Source organism: Syngnathus acus, chromosome 5, assembly GCF_901709675.1.
Source record: "Syngnathus acus chromosome 5, fSynAcu1.2, whole genome shotgun sequence".
Classification (NCBI taxonomy): domain Eukaryota; kingdom Metazoa; phylum Chordata; class Actinopteri; order Syngnathiformes; family Syngnathidae; genus Syngnathus; species Syngnathus acus.
The window spans coordinates 13,062,046-13,087,032 of NC_051091.1; the positions used below are offsets into that span (position 1 = coordinate 13,062,046).

Sequence of the window (24,987 nt, forward strand, 5' to 3'; positions counted from 1 at the left end):
TGAAAGGTCACGCCTACATATCTATCCTGTGCAGGGCTCTGCGACTCGCGCCACTTGACAATATTGAGCTCAACAAGCGCAAAGGAGAAGCCAGAGGCCTGACAGCCAAAAGAGGCTTTCTCAACATGAAGACCAGAAGAAAAGCAAAGTCAGTCATTTTTCTTTGAAGCAGACGTCTGTCCGTCCATCCATTTGGTGAAGGCCTTTTCCTCACCGGGGCGCGCCCTCACCGGTTGCCAGCCAATCGCAGACATTTTATTCCTCATGTTCTCCATGGTGCCCAATCGGATGAAATGGGAAATTTGCATCCCCCAAAGTCAGCTTATCTGAGCATCCTGAAATTTGCTATCCTGAGCCAGCCAATAAAAGAATAGTCTAAAAAGGGCTGAAGCATCTATTGGATGCTCATTTGTTCTCCAATCAACTTAGAGCCACCAAACAAGTCTCAAGAAGCCAAATGATGAAAACGGACTGGCATCTTTTGAGAGACTTACCCCATTGGCTCTGCTGAGGGCCTGGAAGTAGATACTGTAGCTTCTGGAGGGAGCCAACGGCGGGTTGGAGAAGCCGCCATAGTTCTTGTTGTCGCCCACCGTGAACGACTGGGCCGCCGTGAGACCGGAAGGCACTAGCTCGGCCGCCATGTAATACAGCGAATTGGAAGTGGAGGCATTGCGGAAGCCGAAGGGCACCTCAAAGCACTCGGGGGCGGCTCGATGCGACTTGGACATGCGCAGCTCCTTGACCACCACCTGGTAGCAACTAACGACATCACACAGAAGAAGAGTTTCTCGTCAAATAATGGCTCGGATCCTATTTTCTTGCCTTTTTTGCTCCGAGTCCCGTTCAGCCTCATTGTCGCACGGCAGTCATCATTAACTGGCGGTTCGTGGGCCACATGCGCAAAGAAAACCAAATGATTCAGAGCCTTGAAGTGCAACCACTGAGCGTGCGGAGAGATACCGCGGCCCTGTGGGCTTATTAGCAAATGGAATCCAATCATAAGAGGAGTGAATGGTATCACATGTTTGATACCAATTGAATGGCATCACGTAATTTTCATCTCATGGTAACGGAGAACATCCTCTTTAAATGCATCCCGGAACGCAAACATTTGCAACTGTTGTTTAACGACAGCCCCTGCCCGCCCTTCCCACACCAGACGCCCCTCCCACCCCAGCCGCCGCTCCAGCCCCAGCCACCCCTCCCTGAGGCAAAATAAGTCAGAGCCCAGCAGCCCTGCCCTAAATTACCTGATGGGCGCGCCTCGCGACTTGGCGGGCTTCAGGAGGACGGTGATGGTGGACTCGGTCTCGTTGAGAGGCGCCTCAGAGTCGTACTCGGACATCGCGGGGGCTGCGGGAGAAGATGACAGAGACAGACGGGGGTGTCACACCTCGGGTGAAAAAGCGACGGCTGACACCTTCTGTTCTTGCCGGGGTGCCCCAAACATGCCAACATTTGCTGTGGCATTTAAGTCTTTAACACCCCAGCCCAAGACTTTGAATTGAAACCTCATTAGCTTCACGCTCCGGAGAGAGTTGACAAGATGGCTGACGCCGTGACATTTCAAGAGAGCCGTCGGCGTCCTAGGAGGGGAAAAAAGCCCGTTGTCCTTTCTTCTTCGTCTTTTGTTACCTACACTCTCTTGGCAACAAGACGAGCCAGGAAGTGCGAGCGTGCGGTCGCCGAGTTCAGGCGGAGGGAAAACATTGTACATGCCGAGCGAAGGTCTTGCCATGACGGCAGACACCACCTTTTTCAATTTGTGAAAAGGTGGAAAGTTGCAACAAGTCAAAAAGCAAAAAAAGCCACGTGGACCTCGGCCATCGTGTCCGCCATTGCGTCAGCCATCTCGGCCATCACATTGGCCATCACATCAGCTATCACATCGGCCACGCCAGCAGGGCTTGGCTCGTCTCGGCTCGTCTCGGCTCGTCTCGGCTCCTCTCGGCTTCTCCGTTTACCGCGTCGGTTTAATGGCGGTGACATTTGCGAGACAACTGACAATTGCCTGCTAAAAGTCAAGGTAAAAATTTAATCGAGAGAAACACGGCAGAAAAACAAGGGGATCAAAAGCACCGAGCTCCATAACATCACGAGAGCCAGGAACTTAGTCCTCGTGGTCAAAAGTCGCACCATCAGTTGAGTCATCACAGTTTCAAATTTGAGGGCGATTTGGCCGACAAGCTCCACCCACACGCGAGAACAAAAAACTCCCATTCGTGGTCCAATTGTCTGCTTCAAGTTTGAAAGACAATTAGACATTTTGCACCTCAAAGACACATTTGGAGCCAAGCCTTGCAAGATTCTTGCCTTGTTTCTTGCCTTGTTGACACCCTTTCAAGGTTCCACTGAAATTTCAACTTTCACTCCCTGGAAATGCATCCAAAATAGTGGCAGCAGCGGCGGCCTGTCGCACTCACTCTTTTTTGCCGGTCGGCCCCCCGTGGACCAAATCTCTTACCTGCTATCTTGGTGGTCACGTGGGTAGTGACAGGTGGGCTGGCCCCCTTGCCAGTGGACGCTTTGAGGCTGAAGAAGTAAGTGGTTCCCGGGTGGAGGGCCACAAACAGGTGACGCGTCTCATTGCTAGCCTTGATCACCTTCCCCCACTGGGCACTCAGGTCAGCGGTGGGGTCCAGAGAGCTCAGGCCTTTGTAGCTGATCTGCAAGGAGCAAGCCCAAGTCAGGCGTTGTGCAAATGGCAGCCTTGCACGACGTCACGCTCCAACTTTCTCTGCGTGAAGCAGCAGCCCAGCGCACGGGGGCAACTGGACCTCTTCCAAGCGCCTGCGCTTTGTTCCCCGTTGGCTTTAAGGCCTCTCCCTTCTCAAAATGCTGACCGGGGAATCATGTGCCTGGGTTGAAATGTCCCTGGGTGCATTGCCTCGCCAAGGTTTTGCGGGAAGCTCGCTTGACGTTACGCTCAGGAGGCGAGTGGGGTGTCGGCCACGCGCTAACGCTTCCTGTCCTGCCTTCGGTGAGTTCATCAAGTGGAACGAATGAGGTATTGATGTTTATTAAAAGGTGCTCGAGGTCTTTTTAATAAGCTGCCAAAGTTTCCTATGATCTATGGGCTGCTGTGATTGAGCCTAACAACGACCACAAAGGCGGCATAGCGCGCTCTGAAGAAAAGAAGAAGCTATCGCTCAGTCGGCTGTGCGTGCACGCAATAAACAATGTTTACGAGGCTGTGCTGTGCCGAGGGATGTGTATACAGAGACCGCGGCGGCAACCTGACTTTTTTTTCATCTTTTATGATAGCTTGCGTTTGTTTTGATTAGAAAAACACAGCAACTCACACTGTGCACTTTGTTCTTCCTAGAGTGCAATTGATCTTTTTTTTTTCCCATTTATATAGACGCGCTGTTAGCAGAGGCACTCATCATCAAAAGCCAATAAAAACATCTTTATAATATAAGGCAACGGATGTTGGCTTGACTAAATCAGACCGGCCGGCTATTGATGAGCAACGAGAAGGCAAAGCCGCATTTGTGGCACTCGTTTTGCTGCAGACGACTTTCCGCCTCTCCACTAGGTGACCGCCTTCGTGCCGCCCTCTCTGGAACTGGCACTTTTTCTGCCGTGTAAACGATCAACAAGAATCCAACACAGAAATGATGAGGTACGAGACACATGCGTCCAGCCTTTGGTCGACGTGCTATTTGGCCGCAACTTTGTGCGATTGGCCGCAATGATTTGAGAACGTCTGGGCTTGAGTCGTCGCGCTCGTATAATTGGATGGATGATTGCGTGTAGCCAAATGGAGGTGGATGCATCCGTGCGCCAGCGACACTCCCTTAATGGCACTTGAAAAGCACACAGCTCGGCTCGGTTCGGCCTCGTTGACGCTCTCTCGCTCTGTCTCACAAACGTGCACGGACGCGGACGTTCCCACGCCGGTGTGAAAAATTTCATCGGGGCCATAAAAGTGTCTTGCTCAAGGACACTTGGACATGGTCTCCAAGGGACTGAAGGCATCAGAGGGCCATTGAAGATCTCCTTCATGAAGCAGTCCGGAGCACATTGCTCTTCTCTCTGAGCCCACTCAGGCGCAATACTGAGCAATATGTGTGTGTACATATATACATATATACAGTGTAGCCTCGGTTTTCGAAAGTCCCGGTTCTCGAACAATTCGAGATTTTTTTGCTTCGGATGTCGGACGAAATTCGGTTGTCGAACCTCGCGAGATGAGCCGAGAGGACCCGCATGCCAACTGACTCCGTTCGTTATTACATTCTCGTTACTCTGAGGATTGCATCAACTCTAATCATGCCTCCAAAGGAAGCAAGTGGGAGCAGTAATGCCATCCTAAAACACAAAGACGCTGCTAAAGCAATGCGACAGTGAGCGCCCGGCGCGTTGCGGTTGCGCGATCGGACCAAATTAAGCTCCCTGCGCACTGATATCCACTTACATTTTGGAAAGTCCATTAGGACTTTAAAAATATTTTCTAAATTTTAGCGACCACTCTGTCACAATAATGCGACCAGCGCGGTGCAGTTGCACGGTCGACGACGCGCTACGGTTGCGCGTTCGGCGGTGTGCTGCAGTTGCGCGATCGGACAAAATTAAGCTCCCTGCGCACTGATGCCCACTTAAATTTTGGAAAGTACATCAGGACTTTAAAATTATTTTCTAAATTTCAGCAACGGCTCTGTCACAATAATGCGACCAGCGGGGTGCAGTTGCACGATTGGCGACGCGCTACGGTTGCGCGTTTGGCGATGCGCTGCAGTTGTGCGATCGGACAAAAATGCGCAAATGAAAAAATGCTTAATAAAGGCGTTTTTATATTGCTTGGAACGGATTAATTTTTTTTCCATTATTTGTAATGGGAAAACATGATTCGCAAAATAACATGCTTTTTCTCTCGAATATATTGTTATAATCATTTGTTTCAGATGCACTGTAATTATTTTCTGTATAAAAATTTAATTTGGTGTTCAAAAAGTCTTTTTTCAAACTTGAGTCTTGAAAAAGAGGGGGTCGTCTTATAATCAGGGTCGTCTTATATTCGGTATACGGTATATGTGAAATTATTAACACATTATAACTTGATCATTAATATATTACTTACTTACTGGTATATCACTTCACACTATACCGCATAAGGGCACTCTAGGCCTGTGGAATAATTGGAACTGCAACTCACGATGAACCTGACTGACGTCAGCGCCGCATCTCTGTACTTCCGGAGTCAGCTGAGTTGTTTATAAGTGACACAGTGGATGAATATTTTGATGAATTTAATAATTTGGAGTGACATGGATGGTTTGATAAACTTGTTATTTATGTTATAGTTATTTGATATATAGTTTATCGGAATCAGAATCAGCTTTATTGGCCATGTTTGTGCATGCCAAACAAGGAATTTGACTCCGGTTGCCTCTGTACAACATTTAGGTGGCTAACAACAATCAGGTGACTAACAACATTTAAGTGGCAAGAACAGGATATAATTGCCCAGTGATGTCTCTGAGACTTATATACAGTTATATCGGCCTGTGGAATAATTGGAACAGAAACTGACGACGAGTCTGACGTCAGCGCCGCATTTACTTCCGGAGTCAGCAGAGTTGTTTATAAGTGACACAGAGGATGAAGATTTTGATGGATTTAATGATTTGGAGTGACACAGATGGTTCGATAAAATTATATTATGTTATAGTTATTTGAATAACTCTTAATATGTTATGTCAGGCACGTTCTCAGTTCCTCTTTCATGTGTTTATGTAATGTTAGCATACCGTACCGTTCAGCCTGTTGCCTATTAATGTCTGTTCTTGGTGTTGGATTTTGTCAAATAAATTTCCCCCCAAAATGCGACTTATACTCAGGTGCAACATGTATATTTTTCCCCTTTATTGTGCATTTTATGGCTGGTGCGACTTATACTCCGGTGCGATTTATACTCCGGAGAATACGGTATACGCACACGCACACACACACACGCGCACACACACACACACACACACACACACACACACACACACACACACACATGGGCCAAATAAGGTGGCGCGACAGACTAAAGGAGGTCAGCGGCTGCTCGGAGGGGGTCAACCAGTGTTTTGGTTCGGGATGTCACAACTATTGCATTTTTGTGCATCGCACTTTAGTGGTGAAGTACACATGAAAGAAGCCCTGCTCTGGCCAGCGTCCGCCCGACACACTCTCTTTAATACCGTAATTAGCTGCAATTATCTCAACACATTGAAGAGAGGCGATGGATTTGCATTCACGTATCACTGCAAGCGTTTCTTCTCTCCACCGTGCCCCCCCCCCTACACACAGCCTATTGTACGGGGACGAGGGGTACGGTGGTTAAAAAGAGAGGACGCTAGAGACAAGAGAGGCCTTTAGAGGTAGCAGATGATGCCTTTAATCCCACAATAGGGATAATTAGTGTCATTATCTCTAATGGGGAGCATTGTGCCAGGCCTGTGATATGTTAAGTAGATGAGAGAGCACGCGGCCCCGCATGAAAGCAAAGTGAAGGGGGTCGCGTGCACGCTCTCACTTGCTGGAGGTGCTAGAAAAGAAAAATGGACAAGTTGCTCGCAGGAGGCACCTGAAAGGAAAAACGGACAAGTCGGGATGGGCCAGAAATGCAGCGCACAGGGCCCAGCACGCGGCAAAGTGGCACGCAGCTCGCCGTTCCGAACAACGATGGCACCTTGATCGCGTGGCACCTTGCTAGCAATACAATGAGAAGCCACGGATCGCTGGCGATTCTGAGAGAAAAAGCCAAAGCCCGGGCTTTGAATGCACATTTTTGGCCCTACCGTGTCTGAGCAGCTTGCGCAGAAAGTGTGCCTTTAGACTTGGGACTCGCCTCGTACTGGGTGATGACTCCATTGGTCTCGTTAGGCGCTTTCCACTGGAGGAAGATCTTGTCCTCGTAGGGCGTGTCCTGGAGAGACTCCTTGGGCACTGAGCCTGGCACTGAGCACACGCACGCACGCAATCATGACACAGGAGTCGCAACGGCACGCCGGCACGGCCAATGGCGGCTCACGCTACGTTGCACCCTTTGCTCGCTACGACGCTACGTGGCAACCCCTGCCTTCCGGCCCGCCAATCCCGGCCCTGGTGCTTTTTTGCTTTTCTTTTCTTGTTTTTGTTTGAATTAAGTCTTACTTTGGGGCCGATTGAAATGGATTTGCTCGTGCTTGCACGTGGAAAAAACGGTAAGTCCATGCAAATCAAAGCGCCGCTCGTTCGCTCGCTCGCCAGCCAGGATCCTCCTCTGCTTTTCATCCAACATTTTGCGTTTGATGCTGGCCTCAGCCTACTTTCGGAGTTGCCTCACAATGTCGTCGAAAGGCCGAGCTGTTTTTCATAGTGCGCATGCGCAGTGATACTGCCTCCATATGATATCCGGTCTGCGATGGAGATTAAAAAACAAACAGTATTTGACAATAACACACCATCAAGGATTGCACCATTGCATCAAACGATGTCAATCGTCAATTGTGAATTTTACTGACTGTGTTGGGCAGGATGGCTGAATGTGATGCGCGATTGACAACAAGAAGAAAGGTGTGATTTCAAGTTTTATTTCGAGGGAGATTTTCTTCAAAAATTGTTGTACCCATGCATAATGCGCATCCCAGATTTTAGGACAATAAATTAATTAAATTTTGCGCATTATGCACGGAAAAAGACGGTATATATTATCTATATGTATATTTTGTAGATGATCACGAATCTAAAACTGCCTTGTATCAGCGATGACACGAGGCTGCGATCAATCAAGATGCTTGTCTGAAGGTGGCCAAAAGTATTCGGTCACCGCCAGGAAGCAAAAATATATGTGGTCAAAAGTGCGAATGTTGCCAAAAATGTGGAAGAGAAATGAAGATGGCGCCACGGCATTTGCCGGCCTCTCACCGTCTTCCTCGGTGCGCTTGATGATCTCCTCGCTCTCCTTGCTGCCCTCGGCGTTAGCCAGGACCAGCCGCAGTCTGACGGTGACGGACGGCCGCAGGTCCCGCAGGGTGTAGCGAGAAGAAGTCTGGATCAGCTCCTGGGACGCAAACTCCTGCTGGTTGAAGGTGTAGCGATAGTGCACCTGTGGGGGGCGACGGCCGTGCGCGCGTCAACGGAGAGCCAACGGTGACGGTACGATGCCGACGAGGCGCTACCGTGAGGTTGTAGCTGTGGCATCGTGTGACGGCGTAACCAAACGTTTCCCACTGGATGGTCAGGGATCGCGCGTGCACGTCCACCACGTTGACCTTCTGTGGACCGTGGACGGGATCTGAAAGACGCGGCCGCTACGTTACAAAATCGCAGCAAGGAACGGTGGAGGTGGCCGACGCGTAATCTGCATTGAGATCGCAAACAATCCTTTGCCAAAACGGGGACACGGAGCGCAGGCCTGCGAAAACTAAGCAAAATGTAGCCACGGAGAGCCATCAAGGGCAATTAACCATATGCTGCTTCGCCACGCCCAAAGATCCAGTCCATTACTCTGAACATAAGTGGCAGTTTGCTCTGCGAAAAAAAAAAAACATTCTGACTACAAAAACTACACGCACGCACATGCGTGCATGGATAACCACCATATGTTCCCCCCCAGCACACACACACACACATACACAACACACGCACACACACACACACACATACACCATGCTGCTTTTTCAAGATGGGTTGAGGCTAATTAGTATCAACCGCTTGATAACAATGCAAACGGCTTAGGGGTCCCTTGCACACACACACACACACACACACACACACACACAAACGCACACGCACACGCACGCACACAGACACACACGCACACACACACACGTTAGCTTCAACCAGTTTGCCGCCATGTTGCATTCATGAATGTACGTATGGGCAAATGAGTCAACGCGCATTTGTCGTGCATAAGTGTCTTGACAGCTAATCAGCAATCAAGTTGTCATTCCATTGCACACTGGGAAAAGGCACAGGCGCATTTCCATCGTTCACAATGGTGTTACGTGCCCAAAACAGGCTGACGTTCAACCAGCGAGAAGTGAAATTAGGCCGCTCGAATCAAATCACATTTCAAGTCTGCAATGGACAGGCAGACAGCCAGACAGCCAGACAGCCAGACAGCCAGACAGCCAGACAGCCAGCCAGACAGCCAGACAGCCAGATAGCCAGACAGCCAGACAGAGAGAAAGACAGACAGAGACAGAGAGACAGAGACAGAGAGACAGACAGACAGACAGAGAGACAGACAGACAGATAGACAGAGAGACAGACAGACAGACAGACAGACAGACAGACAGACAGACAGACAGACAGACAGACAGACAGACAGACAGACAGACAGCTGGAAGCATTCATTTTTTTAAGAAGACGGGACACACTCATATTCATTACAATTTGAAACAAACTGATCTTATTATATTTTGTCCGATTGGGTTTCGGTTCAAATCCCCAAAATGCCCAACCCCCCCAACCCAAACCACAAACAAGAAGATGCTCCGTCACCCAGACTTGGGCAACATTGCAGCCTTTGTTTGAAGGTGGATTGAAGCGTCCAGGCTAGATTAGTCCAGGGAGAGACGGGATTAGGCGTGGATCAAAGCCATCTGATTGGAATATTTTGGAGGATGCGGCGAAGGGATTCAGAGAGGGGGGAGTGGAGTGACATGTGCGAATTTGCCATGTTTGAGGGCGCCCTGCGAGGCCCTTCGCCAGATTTAAAGGAGGCATCCCAGCTCATAATCTAGCCGCCGCATCCCCCTAATCTACTTTTACGGCAGCACCAACGGCCAAAATTGCAGAAACTCTTGCAAGTAGCCGAGGCCCTCTAGCAACCGTGACCATCTCAGACATTTGAAGAAGGCCGAGACTTGGCAACAAAGAGGAGCGCAACGCACCACGCAGGTTACACAAAAAAACACTATGGACACAAGAATAACGAGCCAGATTAGCCAGATTAGAAACTAAATAGCCAGATTAGCCCCTGAAAGAAAAAAATCGGTTGGACAGGAGTTGATCTGCGCGGATAATCTGACTGGTCGCCATCGACGCGCACAGCCAGATCACCTTTGGGGAAGGGGCGTGACAGACACTCGTCGGACCGCGTAGTTCTATTGCCGCCCCGCCTTTGCTGTATCTAACGTGTGCGTAAGAGCAAGACGGGCTTTGCCTTCAACGAAGGAGGCACGGCCTGCCAGCAACAGACGAGGCCTTTCTCGCTTTGTGTCTCTGCGCAAACAAAAACAAAACCACACAGCCAAAGTGTATGTTTTTGTGTGTGTGCGCGCGCGTGTGTGTGTGTGTGTGTGTGTGTGTGTGTGTGTGTGTGTGTGTGTGTGTGTGTGTGTGTGTGTGTGTGTGTGTGTGTGCGTGCGTGTGTGTGTATGTGTGTGCGCACGCAATTCAGTTGAGAACAAAATCATCTCGGATGGTGCTTGCCGGTGGGCTGACAACGTGAAATACATTCGAGAGTGCACAGGTTGGGCTTTAATTGGCGCACTTTCATAATTGGTCTGTTGGGGCACCTTTGTTTCCCGGGCAACCAGCTCGTTTGGCTAAAGTTAGCTTCGGCAGGCAATGAGCGGGTTGAGCAACGAGGCGCCAAAAAGAGCCGCCCGCTTGCTTGCCCGCTTGCTTGCCCGCTTGCTTGCCATGTGCCCTTTTCTCAGGGAGAGCGCCAGCAAAACATCAATCAATGCAAGCAGGAGGAATCACGTCGACCCATGCAGCCTCCAGCAAGCGTGCGTGCGTGCGTGCGTGTGTGCGTGCGTGTGTTCGTGCAGCGAGCTCATTAAGAGGCCCGAGTGACGCCTTCTTTGTCCAGCGTCTAACGAACACTGAGCGCTGCAGGCGGGAGAGAAAGTGGGTGCGCGCACATACAGGGGAGAGAGACACAATAAGACACAATATGTGCCGCTTCTGGCGGGGCCACGACGAGAGGATGCTCGTACAACTTGCGTCTCTTCTCATTTTTTTCTTTTTTTTCATATACGACATGAGCCAGAATGGCTTTGCGTCAACAGACGTTCACATTTTTATTTTTGCAGCCTGCCGAGAAGACGGCAAGCGGCGAGAGGGGCAAGGATTGATGAGGGCGCGTTCGTAAAACGACATTTGGACTAGACGCATCGGTGCTCAGCCTTTCCTCAATGCGTCGGCTTTTTACGGCTTCTTTGTTGGAGGAAAAACAAGAAAAGTCTCGGTTCCCTTTCCCCTTGCGGTGGTGGGACGCGTCCATTAGCCTAACGAGGCCCGTTGCAAGGTTTTGCCTGCCTGTGGGTCGACTAGGGGTCAGCGGGCCTGCCGCTCTTCCTTTGTCAGCCAATTAGACGGCGACGCCTTTGGGTGCTCGGCGGCCTCGGCATCAATCGTCTCCCCGTGGCCCGGTGTCTCAAAGCCCGCCTTTTTTACCCGCAGAAGGCTCACTCACACGCTTTGGAGAAGATTCTTTTTCCCTGTCGATTTTTGAGTCTTCCTAGAATCAATTTGTAGCTTTCTTGCGAGAAAGTCCAAAATTGAGCGCATCATTATCCGACGAGGAACAGGTTGTATTTCTGATCTTGAACTGTTTTTGAGATACTGATGACCAGGTTTTGCTTCCGGAGCAGCCAAAAGCAGCAATATTGCCAGACAGCGTTGAAGGCCTCCCATCAAATTGATTTCTGTTTTGCATTTGTCTTTTTTCCCAAGGCCGGTCGGGTCGGAGCGCGCGTCATGAAAGGGTTGGCAAAAGGCCGTGACGTACCTGCGCATTTGGTCCGGGTGACCAGCGGCGGGCCTGGGGGTCCCGTCCCGCCCTCGCCAGGCCGGGACAGCAAGACCTTGATCTCGTACTCCACGTCGGGGTCCAGGTGCCACAGCTTGTAGGTGGGCGCGTCCACCACGTGCCTCTCGACCCAGTTTCCCAAGGTGGTGCGGTACTCCACCTCCTTCAGGATGATGGGCCCGTCCCCGATGATGCTGTTGGCGTTGGGTTTAATCCACAGGTAGGTGGCGCCCACGGTCAGGAGCTCGGGCGGGGCGATGGGCGTGGGCGGCGCTGGCAAATGGTAAACCCAAAGCACTTGTTAGAGTCACTCGGCCCACAAAGAGAAGGCTCCGCCCTTCTGCAGCTCATCGCCCTCGGAAGCGAGCTCGGCTCAGCGACAAAACGAGGTGTGCCAGAAAAGATGGGACGGGTGGCCTGGCCGGCGATCCTCAAGCGCCCCCACGAGTCGTTCCCAAAGGCATTTGGTCCAAAAGCAGCCCATCACGTCACATCATGTCAAAAAGCTTTTAGCTGGTTTACGACTTCAATTTCAAGCACGCGCATGCACACATGCGTGCGTTTCAATATTTATTGTCATATTTAGATTTGGATTGGGATTTATACTCTGACGGGCTTTATTAACGTGCAGGGAAGGGTGCACCGGCCCCAAGACTCGGCTCCCCTCAAGGCCGCTTGGGAATATTTATGAACACAATTTATAGACGGAGTCCGCCGGCCCGGCCAGCCAGCTGTCAATCACTCGCCCACTCGCACGTGTTAGTAAATAGTGTCCAGGCGAGTGACAAAAAGCTCAAAGAAAAAATGCTTGCTCCACAGATGCTGCTCATTTCATTTCTTTTGCGCAAGCTCGTCTGCCCCGGGCGGGCAAAAGCCGCAGCCGAGTTCGACCCAGACAGAGCCACTTGGACCGAGCGCTCGTCGCGTGAGGGGGCATTTTTTTTCTGCGTCCAAGCGGCATTAGCCTTGCTTTGACTGGGGGGGATGAGTTGAGAGGGGAGCGCCTTGAGTCACAAGCCTCGCCATGGGAAAAAAAGAGAAGAGCATGCGCTTGCATGTCAAAGCCGCTGTGCTGTCTCACTCAGATGAGCTCCTCTGCAGGCGTGTTTGAGAAACAAGAAAAGTCAAGAAAGGTCAATGCCACTTTGAATCCCGAGCCCAAAGCCCAAGTCGGCCTCGAAAGCCCAACCTCGGGCCGCCTGGGCCAATGGATGAGTTAGTTGGCAGCTGGCTCGACAGGTCGCAACTTTTCACCCTCTGCTCCTCTTGCTCAGTCGTGCTGGCTCGGCGCTTCGCACCTGCTCATGCATTACTTATATTGCTCCTCAGAAATTCCCTAACGTGTCCTCCATCTTGCACACGGGCGAGATGCGCACATGAAAGAAAAGGAAGGAAGGCCATGCGCGGAATATCAAGCATGCCGCAGACTTTAGCGCTTCCTGAGCTGGAAAGGAGGAGACGCTTGGGCAAATGGATGTGGACGGATTGACGGCAAGCAAGCAAAAGCACTTCAAGAAACACTCTCTTGCCTCTTTTTCCTCACTTTTGCCCAGCTGGCCAAAGACGGCGGTGGGTGGCCGCATTTCTCAGCTCCTACCAACCATGGCAACGTGGGATTTGTCTCGGTGCGGACGGCCGCTCCGAGAAGTGCCTTCTCATCGCGGGACGCTCACGATCCGGCTCGCAAACCAAGACACGTTTGCCCCCCTCATGCTTACGCAGCTCCTGAGCCATTGTAAGCATTTTAACTTGTGCCTTTCACCTGTTTGGCATTTTCCAAGACATGGACAGCCACCACCTTGACCGCCCGTTTCCGTTCTCCGCTTGTGGCTGCTCAAAGCGGAAGGAGGACTGCAGGCGGCCCGCCGAGCCCGAATCTGTCCACGTGTCTATTGATTAGTGTTGCTATTTATTTTGCGGATGATGCATGTGGGCAAAGCAACACCAACGCGCATCCACACATTGGAGCTTCAATGGCTAAGTTGTGCACGAAAGCCCAAATTGCTCTTTGGCGGCCGGCCTCGTTGGTCACGAGCGCCGCTGCGCCAGAGTCTCAAAGACAAACGACATGGCAGAGTTTGTGCGACAGAGGCGCCTCAGTTGCATTCGAGTGGATCGTTGCACTTTCCCAACAACGCTTTTTAACGCTTTTTCCTTCATGAGAAAATCATGAATTCAAAAAAAAAAAATCAAGAAGCACGTCACATGCTCTCCTTTCAAGTCCACATTTCAAGGTCATTTGAGGATGCAGCGCTTCGCCGGCAGGCAGACTTTGGCCACAACACTGCCCTTTTCACTCTTTGGATAAAAGTGATCATGCTCCAAACACACAAGAACCCTGATTTCAAACGGGGCACACACCTCCAACAAATGAAGTTGAACATCACAATATGAAAAACAATACACAAATGTTGCCAGAGGGATGACCCAGATTTAGCAACACGCACACACAAATGTGTGTGAGTGTGTGTGTGTGTATGTGTGTGTGTGAATGTGTGTGTGTGTGTGTGTGTGCGTGTGTGTGTATGTGTGTGCGCGCGCACGAGCGATATTGTTCACTGATGTAATCATGAACCATCTCCCCCAGCATAACGACGCATGGCTAGCAACACCTGAGCTTTGCACACGCATGGTGCACGTGTGTGCCATGCTCACAAATGCCAATGACAGTTTGAGTCTCTAAAATCATCAGCACGTGACACGCTCGCGGGTACACGTGTGCGCGCACACGCACGCACACGCACGCACGCACGCACGCACACGCACGCACACACACACACACACACACAATCCAGTTTGCCTCCATATGTCATCAACATCTTTTGTGGGCCCAAAAAAGTTGAAGACGTCATTGAAAGCAAATGATGATGACTAGAAGACGGTCTGTGCCCGGCGCCTTGTCCATCTGTCTCACGGATGTACAGTAATCCCTCGCTACTTCGCGCTTCACCTATTGCGGCCTCGCTCTATCGCAGATTTTTTCGAAACAAATATTGCGGATAGATTCGGTGCATCGCGTAATTTAAAAAAAAAAAAAAATTCTGTCTCACTCACACATACGCACATTCACATCGTCATATGCAGGAATGAAGCACACAAGACAGGCAACAAGACATGCAAGTGAACATCTCCACCATCAGCGACCTCAGGCGTCACTTGGAGCACGCGGCTTTGTCTGACCCATAGGATACTAATGGCCAATGGGAACATGTTGAGCTGTGTCCTTGCAGCTGATTGGCTTAGCAGTTCTAACTACAATTTACCTCAGCCTACCGCACTGTCTGTCAACATATCAGACTTGCGCTTCATCACGGAAGTTTTTTTTACTTCAAGACTTTAGTGAAAATGTTTACAAAAGTGTTTAAGTAGTTAGTTAGTAAATAAATAAGAATGTCTCTGAAAGCCAGCTTGTCTGTATAATGTTCACAAGTGTTTCTAAAAAGTTAGTAAACAAGAATGTTTCTTAACTTTAAAATGTTTGCAAAAGTGTTTAAAAATGCAAAAAAAAGTGCTTAATAAACAATAAAATGTTTAAAACTACAATAAAGGTTAATAAAACTCTTGTGTGGATATATTGTAACAATATATTTACTGTTCTATTTTCTTTATTTTCTTATTTATTTAAATGAATAAGAATATTTCTAAAAGTCAATTTGACTTTAAAATGTTTATAAAAGTGTTTAAAAATACAAAAAACTTTTAAAAGTACAAAAAAGTGTTTCAAAATGAAATAAAAGTTCATAAAATCCTTGTGTGGATATTGTAATAATGTACAGTGGGGAGAACAAGTATTTGATACACTGCTGATTTTCAGGTTTTCCCACTTGCAAAGCATGTAGAAGTCTGTCATTTCTATCATAGGTACTCTTCAACTGTGAGTGATGGAATCTAAAAAAAAATTCAGAAAATCACATTGCATGATTTTTAAATAATTAATTTCCATTTTATTGCATGAAATAAGTATTTGATACATCAGAAAAACGGAACTTAATATTTGGTGCAGAAACCTTTGTTTGCAATTAAATTCATGATCCAGAGGCGGAATGGGAGAAGGTCATGTGGTCTGATGAGACAAAAATTGAACTTTTTGGTTTAAAATCCACTCGTCGTGTTTGGAGGAAGAAGAATGATGAGTACAACCCCAAGATCACCATCCCAACTGTGAAGCATGGCGGTGGAAACATCATTCTTTGGGGATGCTTTTCTGCAAAGGGAACAGGGCGACTGCACCGTATTCAGGGAAGGATGGATGGGGCCATGTATCGTGAGATCTTGGCCAACAACCTCCGTGCTTTTCTGAAGTATCAAATACTTATTTCATGCAATAAAATGGAAATTAATTATTTAAAAATCATGCAATGTGATTTTCTGAATTTTTGTTTTAGATTCCATTACGCACAGTTGAAGAGTACCGTATTTTCCGGACTACCGTAATTTTCGGACTATAAGTCGCACCGGAGTATAAGTCGCACCAGCCATAAAATGCCCAAAAAAGTGAAAAAAAACATATATAAGTCGCTCCGGAGTATAAGTCGCATTTTGGGGGGCAATTTATTCGACAAAATCCAACACCAAGAACAGTCATGAACGAGCAACAACAGGCTAAACGATAGCTATGCTAACGTGACATAAACACAAACTAAGAGCTGAGAACGGCCCTGACGTAAAATTCAGAGTTATTCAAAAAACTATTACATAAATAACACGTTAATAAAACCATCTGCGTCACTCCAATTCATTAAATCCATCAATCGTCCTTTGTCAACAATGCGTGCGCGCCGCTGACGGCTCTTGCACTTAAAAATATTCCACAGGCCCATATAACGATATATAAATTATATATCAAATAACTATTATATAAGCAATAATGTTATCAAACCATCTGTGCACTCTAAATCATTAAATCCATCGATCAAATTCCTCGTCCTTTGTCAACATCGCCGCGCGTGCGCCCTGACGTCAGCCTCGTCGTTATTCCACAGATCTACTATATATAGATAATATATATTGTAGCGTTAACAAAGTTCAAGGAAAGACGTGGGTTTGGTAAACGGCTCTTTATTTAACAAAACAAACTTACAGGCGTGTGGCGGCGTGGACGTCCAGCCACGAAAGGGGACGAGAGCTCCATACGATAGGACCGGGCGTGCGTAGAAGCCATGACCGAGCTCCATGCACCGTCCTCGGACAGCCACCCGGCTGAGCGCCGGCCCTCGACTTCCATCCACGGAGCTGAAAGGCAGCTCGGTAGAGTAGGACCGGGCGTGCGTAAAAGCATTGTCCGAGCACCATCCACCGTCCCTGGACAGCCACCCGGCCGAGCGCCGGCGCCCGACTTCAATCCACGAAAGTGAAAGAAAGCTGGACGAGTCGATCTTTGTCCTTTATGTAAACAACCGTCGCGCTGCTGACGCGCGACCGCGACGTCGCGTCGCGCTGCTGACGTCAGCAGCGCGACGTCGCGCGTCACTCGTCCAGCTTTCTTTCACTTTCGTGGATTGAAGTCGGGCGCCGGCGCTCGGCCGGGTGGCTGTCCAGGGACGGTGGATGGTGCTCGGACAATGCTTTTACGCACGCCCGGTCCTACTCTACCGAGCTGCCTTTCAGCTCCGTGGATGGAAGTCGAGGGCCGGCGCTCAGCCGGGTGGCTGTCCGAGGACGGTGCATGGAGCTCGGTCATGGCTTCTACGCACGCCTGGTCCTATCGTATGGAGCTCTCGTCCCCTTTCGTGGCTGGACGTCCACGCCGCCACACGCCTGTAAGTTTGTTTTGTTAAATAAAGAGCCGTTTACCAAACCCACGTCTTTCCTTGAACTTTGTTAACGCTACAATATAGTTATATAGTAAATCTGTGGAATAACGACGAGGCTGGCGTCAGGGCGCACGCGCGGCGATGTTGACAAAGGACGAGGAATTTGATCGATGGATTTAATGATTTAGAGTGCACAGATGGTTTGATAACATTATTGCTTATATAATAGTTATTTGATATATAATTTATATATCGTTATATGGGCCTGTGGAATATTTTTAAGTGCAAAAGCCGTCAGCGGCGCGCACGCATTGTTGACAAAGGACGATTGATGGATTTAATGAATTGGAGTGACGCAGATGGTTTCGCGCTGCTGTCGTCACTTGAAATTCAAATTACAGTAATCCCTTGCTACATTGCGGTTCGTTTATCGCGGTTTCATTTTTTTTTTTTTGAAATTTTTTTTTTGAAATTTTTTGAAAAAAAAAAAACACATATAAGTCGCTCCTGAGTATAAGTCGCCCCCCCACCCAAACTATGAAAAAAACCGCGACTTATAGTCCGAAAATTACGGTATTAGGCGCACTTAAAAACTTACAATTTACTCAAAAAACCACAGTGCACCTTATACTGGCAGAGCGCCTTATATATGAATCAATTGATGAATTTGTTGATCCATACTGGTTGTACACAGTGCTCTGCCAAAATGTTTCAATACGTTTTTGTCATGTCTCGTCCCCAGTTTGGCTAAGTGTCTAGGTTGCCATAGTTTCAGTTCGCGTCGCCCCTCCCTTCCTGTGTCACCTCAATCAATGTAACCGCGGTCACCTGCCTCGTGTTTCGTGTTTTGTATTTAAGTCCTGTCTGCCCCTCGCTCACCGTCGGATCATTGTGTTGTTGTCGTCAGGTCCTGTTGTTTTCTTGTCTCACGTCCTGGTCAGTCAGTCTAGTTATTGTTGTGTTAATGTCATGATGTCTTTTTGTTTCACGTCTTTTTCGGTCAGTCTTGTTGTTAGGTTTTGTTAGTGAGTTATGTCAGTTTGCCGAGTCTTTTTGAGTTTGTTTCAATAAACCCTGGTCCAAGCTGCACTTGGTCGCCCTGCTCCATTTCCACACTCCGAAGCCTGACAGTTTTAGTACAACTAGTAAATTACAAGGTTGCATCGCTTCCCATCATTACGGCAACCGTGGTCAGGGGGCGTCACTGAATAGCTGGTGTACCCGCGAGACTATTTCATTTCAAAATAGGCTGTTCCGTTAAAGTTTTCGAGTACGTTTACGGATCAATATCCAACGGAATCATAAATAAGCAGCACCAATGTGTTAAATCAGTCTTTAGTCGGTTCCGATCACTTTTATGGGAGAGAGTTTGAGAAACGTGATTGTTTACAGGGGGCCGCCATGACACTTTGCTGAGGCTCATGGGAGTCTGCGAGCTGAGGCTCATGGGAGTTTGCAGGTGGCTAATGCTATAATGATAGCTGCTATACGCACGAGGCTATTTCATTTCAAAATAGGCTGCTCCATTAATGTTTCAAGTAAATTTACGGATCGATATGGAAGGGAAACATAAGTAAGCAGTACCAATGTGTTAGATCGAACTTTAGTCGGTTCCGATCACTTTTATAGGAGATAGTTTGAGAAACGCGATTGTTTACTGAGGGCTCACTGGTTATTGGCTAGTGGATGCATACCGCAACCCTAGTCAACCTCAGTTTGATGCAGTATAGTATGCAGCTATTTTATGCGCCTTTTAATCCGGTGCGCCCTATATATGAAATAATTTCTAAAATAAAAAATTCAATGAGGGTGCGCTTTATAATCCAGTGCGCCTTATGGAGCGAAAAATACGGTACCTATGATAGAAATTGCAGACTTCTACATGGTTTGCAAGTGGGAAAACCTGAAAAATCAACAGTGTATCAAATACTTGTTCTCCCCACTGTATGTTCTCTACGTCGCGGATTTTCACCTATCGCGGGTGGGCGTTGAACCAATTAACCGCGATAAACGAGGGATTACTGTACCTCAAATTCGATCACCTGGAAATGGTCCAACAGACCCTCGGACGGCCACAGAGACTTTTGGACGCACCATCGGGCCAATTTAATGCTGCCAAGTCAAACTTCTTTTGGGGGCTGGATTAGAGGCAAACTGTTTGCGGGCGACTTGCTTGCTCAGGTAGGACGGCAGAAAACAACTGCATTGCACCTCCTGCTTAGGAACCAGAGTTCCGTTGCCTTTTGTGGACATGCCGAGCACAACGATTGATGTGAAAAAGTCGCAAGGGCTCAGGTCCCAAAGCCAGGTGGCGGGACGTCAGCGTTTTTAAAAACAATGTTGCTCCTGACAGCACGTTAAGCCAAAACAAAACCGAGGAACAGGGTCGAAATTGAACAGTAAGTTGGCCATTTTGGCTTGCCGCAGCCATTCCGGGCCGCCCTCGCCCTCGCCGTTCGGAAGATGAACAAATAACAACAAATAGATAATTAAATAAATAAATAAATAATAACAACGTGGTCTGACGTTTTTCTGGAAAGCGACATTTTGCGCATCTTCACCAATTGGCGATGCCTTTAGTAGGACAGTATCGTGCAAAATCGAGAGGAGTATGGCAACTACTTGCATCGTGGACGCTGCGGAGTAGGATGGCCGCCTTCCATTTTGACACACACCACCGGCTGGAGCCTAATTTTAGATGAGACTGCGGTCACCAAGGGAAAAACAGAGGCCTTCTGCCAAATGGCCATTGTGACCATCTTGACCAAAATTCAATGCGACACTGAAGGAATGGGGTCGAAATAAAAAAAGTCCTGCCTAGCTACAAAAACAGATATGCTCAAACCTCATCGAATAAAGTACATAAGCAGACAAGTATATTCACATATTAAATCAATAAAAGAAACATTTTAAGCATATAATTATACCTACACAAATCAATAAAGAAGACATAACTAGACATTTTTGATAGGGGTAATGACAAAGGTTTTTATAACTTTATGATCTGATATGGATTTCTGAGCACATTGAAATAACAAATGTTTTTGATATATTGCGTGAATAGCTTAAATCAGTGGTCCCCAACCACCGGGCCGCGGACCGGTACCGGTCCGTGGGTCACTTGGTACCGGGCCGCCAAGCCGCACAGGAAAAAAAATATATATATATATATATTATTTTATTTTTTTTCATTGACGATCAATTCATTCAGGTTAAGACGCTCGTCCCGGTCACGTGACATGTTTCCCCAGTCGAGCCCGCAAAGCTAGCAAAAATGAGTAAGAATTTATTTTGAAAAATATAATAAATTTGGCGAATCTCTCCCAATTACATCTGTCGGTGCATCTGAAAAATAAGGACTCTTGACACAGGGCGCTCGTCTCGGTCACGTGACATGTCACCACAGTCAAGCCCGCGAGGCAAGCAAAAATGAGCAAGAAACAGAGAAGTTTGGAAAGCTTCTTCGGAAAGGGAAAAACGTCCAATGAGGACACTGAAGAAGAAGAGGCTACGACTTCTAAGAAAAGGAAAGCTGCATTTAAAGTAACATTTCTGGAGTCCTACTTAAAATATGGATTTATCGCCACAGGTGACTCTGACGCGCCAAGTGCACTCCGCATATGTGGCGAAAGGCTAGCTAACGAGGCAATGAAGCCTTCAAACCTGCTTCGGCACATGGAGACCAAGCATCCTGCATTTAAAGACAAACCTTAACCACTTCGGGTGTCATTGTCTCCGATTACGCCTAGATGGGAACGGCTCATTTCTGAGAAAAGAGCTCGGTGCTTCCACTAATTCAACGTTTTATTTTTATGTGGTTTATATTTGTTTTTATGCCAGTCGTATCATTTTATTTCATCCTATTTATATATATAAATATTTAAATAATAAATATATAAATATATTTATTTATATAAAGGCCGGTCCACGAAAATATTTCTGACACGTAACCGGTCCGTGGTGCAAAAAAGGTTGGAGACCACTGGCTTAAATGACCCTTAAGGAACTGTTTAATGCATGCCTGATGATTTTCTAAATCACGGACACTGCCAAAGTCGTCTAAAAATGTTCAGTACTTGATTATATCTGATGTTTTGACTAATGGTAGACACCAGTTTTCGATTACTACTGAACGTTCTGGACAGAGGGAAATATTTTGCCTAACAAAGAAAAGATATGGTTGGAAGCATGATTAAACAAAGAATATGATGACGTAAGCAAGTACATGGAGTATCAAAAGAACAAACAAACAAAAACATGGTAAGTGGTGAGTACAAACTTTGCATAGTCAGGGGACATTAATAAATTGATGATGTCACAGCCAAAAGCTCACATAATTCCGTACAAAATGACAAAATTGAAAGAATGATGAATGGGCGGTGTGCGACAGTGGGCGAAGTGGATGTATGTGCAAGAATGGTTTACAGGAAGGACAATTGGAGATAAAACCGGTAGAGGTGCCAGAGGAAGAGCGGCAGGAGGAAAAACAACTAAGAACCCGGCCAAAGGTGATCGCCAAGGCCGAAAGACGGGATGGAAGACAACAGCCCCCACACACACCGAATCGCCCATAATCAGCACCCACCACCACGGAACCAGCTCTCACCGAACCAGCACCCACTCCCATGTAATCAGAATCTCCTGCGAACTTGCCACACCCCCTGACTCATCACCCATCAAACTCGGCCCACACTGGCATGTGCAACTGAATATAAGCTGACCAAAGAACCTTGAACGTTGCCTTTTCTGAATGGAGACTTTCTGCTCTTGAGCATGGTCGCACGAAAGGCCCAGCGCTGTATTGTACTTTCCTGAAAACAGAGCTTTCTTAACAAGAATTGTGATTGAACTCAACCAACCTGTGTAAGTCTAATTTCTGCTTAAGTGTCTTAGCATTTTCCTAAATCTGAAGAAATCAAACGAGCACGCAGTGAGTAAATTGGATAACAGGTGATTGGCAATGGCTTTTGCCGTGAGGCATAGATAGCGCGCTCCCTAAATTGTGGACAAAATCCAACAACACAATTTTGGCGGAGAACGCGGAGGAGACTGAAGGTCCTTCTTGATCTTTGGGGTGTTTTGCGAGCGGCTACGTTGGGATGCACGTTTGAAATGTTGGACAAGGGAGAACCAAGCGCCATTACCTTTGACGATGAGGTTGGCGTAGTTGGAGACTCCGGAGCCGCCGTCAGTGCGGATCACACAGCGGTAGTGGGCTTTGCCGAGCGGCGAGGTGTCGCCCACGCCGACGCTAGAGGAGAAGCGGCGGTGGTTGACCACCCGTGTCACCATGGGGGCCGTGTCCTTGCCGTTCCACTGCTGCAAGAGAGCCAGCGTCTTTGTGTTTTAGGATGGCTTTACTGCTCCCACTTGCTTCCTTTGGAGGCATGATTAGAGTTGATGCACTCCTCAGAGTAACGAGAATGTAATAACGAACGGAGGCAGTTGGCATGCGGGTCCTCTCGGCTCATCTCGCGAGGTTCGACAACTGAATTTTGTCCGACATCCGGAGCAAAAAAATATCTAATTCTTTGTTCGAATACCGATTTGTTCGAGAACCGGGACGTTCGAAAACCGAGGCTCCACTGTATTTGTATTTTATTCATTGTGCTTTGCCATTTTTTCGTCGTCACTTTGCTGCACTTCTTTTTCAGGCTTAAGAGTGATGCGCTCTTAAGTGATGCGCTGCCTTCGTCCATGCATCTTTCTCGGACTTTTGTGGCAGACACGCTGGCCGTGCTGCGCCTGCAGCCTACTACTCTGAGCTTTTTTTTTTCAACTTTTGTGTGGACCACTGATGGGCCACTTGTGAGCTTGACCTTCAAACCTTTCAAAGTGCGTTATAAATCAAATCTAGTATTATTATTCTTAAAGCGCTATCAGATCTTGTCCGTTTGCAGACCCCCACCCCAGCCCGCCTCCATGGCGGATGTCATCAGCGGCGCACTTTGCACGCACACGGTTGGAGACGTCGGCACAAAGTGTTTCATCGGCTCCGCTGTTCCGGCCGAGACCTCCGAGCGCACCGCGCAAAATCTTCTCTGCAATTAGCATGGATGAATAGTGCTTAGATTCGCTTGAGCGCTCTTTGCTCTTTCCAATGTACCGTATTTTCCGCCCTAAAAGGCGCACCTAAAAACCTAAAATTTTCTCAAAAGCCGACAGTGCGCCTTATAGTCCAGTGCGCCTTATATATGGATCAATTGATGAATTTGTTGATCCATACTGGTTGTACACAGTGCTCTGCCAAAATGTTTCAGTACGTTTTAGTACGACTAGTAAATTACAAGGTCGCATCGCTTCCCAACATTACGGCAACTGTAGTCAGGGGGCGTCACCGAATAGCTGTTGTACCCGCGAGGCTATTTCATTTCAAAATAGGCTGCTCCGTTAATGTTTCGAGTAAATTTACGGATTGATATGGAAGGGAAACATAGGTAAGCAGTACCAATGTGTTAGATCGAACTTTAGTCAGTTCCGATCATTTTATAGGAGATCGTTTAAGAAACGCGATTGTTTACACTTTGCTGAGGCTCATGGGAGATTGCGAGCTGAGGCTCATGGGGCTTTGCGGATGGCTAATGCTATAACGATAGCTGCTATACGTACCAGGCTATTTCCTGTCAAAATAGGCTGCTCTGTTAATGTTTCGAGTAAATCTACGGATCGATATGGAAGGGAAACATAGGTAAGTAGTACCAATGCGTTAGATCGAACTTTAATCAGTTCCGATCATTTTATAGGAGATCGTTTGAGAAACGCGATTGTTTACACTTTGCTGAGGCTCATGGGAGATTGCGAGCTGAGGCTCATGGGACTTTGCGGATGGCTAATGCTATAACGATAGCTGCTATATGTACCAGGCTATTTCATGTCAAAATAGGCTGCTCTGTTAATGTTTCGAGTAAATCTACGGATCGATATGGAAGGGAAACATAGGTAAGTAGTACCAATGCGTTAGATCGAACTTTAGTCAGTTCCGATCATTTTATAGGAGATCGTTTGAGAAACGCGATTGTTTACACTTTGCTGAGGCTCATGGGAGATTGCGAGCTGAGGCTCGTGGGACTTTGCGGATGGCTAATGCTATAACGATAGCTGCTATACGTACCAGGCTATTTCATGTCAAAATAGGCTGCTCTGTTAATGTTTCGAGTAAATCTACGGATCGATATGGAAGGGAAACATAGGTAAGTAGTACCAATGCGTTAGATCGAACTTTAGTCAGTTCCGATCATTTTATAGGAGATCGTTTGACAAACGCGATTGTTTACACTTTGCTGAGGCTCATGGGAGATTGCGAGCTGAGGCTCGTGGGACTTTGCGGATGGCTAATGCTATAACGATAGCTGCTATACGTACCAGGCTATTTCATGTCAAAATAGGCTGCTCTGTTAATGTTTCGAGTAAATCTACGGATCGATATGGAAGGGAAACATAGGTAAGTAGTACCAATGCGTTAGATCGAACTTTAGTCAGTTCCGATCATTT

The 24,987-nt window shown here is 47.7% G+C and overlaps 1 protein-coding gene across 9 annotated transcripts in view; it reads right to left on the reverse strand.

Moving 5' to 3' along the window:
* ptprt (protein tyrosine phosphatase receptor type T) overlaps positions 1 to 24,987 on the reverse strand; it is a 96,834-nt gene that overhangs the window by 44,765 nt on the left and 27,082 nt on the right. For all 9 annotated transcript variants that reach the window (XM_037252481.1, XM_037252478.1, XM_037252477.1 and 6 more), the window contains exons 7-14: positions 22,641 to 22,815; positions 11,723 to 12,016; positions 8,157 to 8,272; positions 7,903 to 8,083; positions 6,845 to 6,954; positions 2,468 to 2,669; positions 1,254 to 1,356; positions 495 to 762 (exon numbers count right to left, since the gene is read on the reverse strand). In XM_037252481.1, coding sequence (XP_037108376.1) covers positions 495 to 762; positions 1,254 to 1,356; positions 2,468 to 2,669; positions 6,845 to 6,954; positions 7,903 to 8,083; positions 8,157 to 8,272; positions 11,723 to 12,016; positions 22,641 to 22,815 — 1,449 coding nt within the window. The remainder of the gene's footprint in view (positions 1 to 494; positions 763 to 1,253; positions 1,357 to 2,467; positions 2,670 to 6,844; positions 6,955 to 7,902; positions 8,084 to 8,156; positions 8,273 to 11,722; positions 12,017 to 22,640; positions 22,816 to 24,987) is intronic.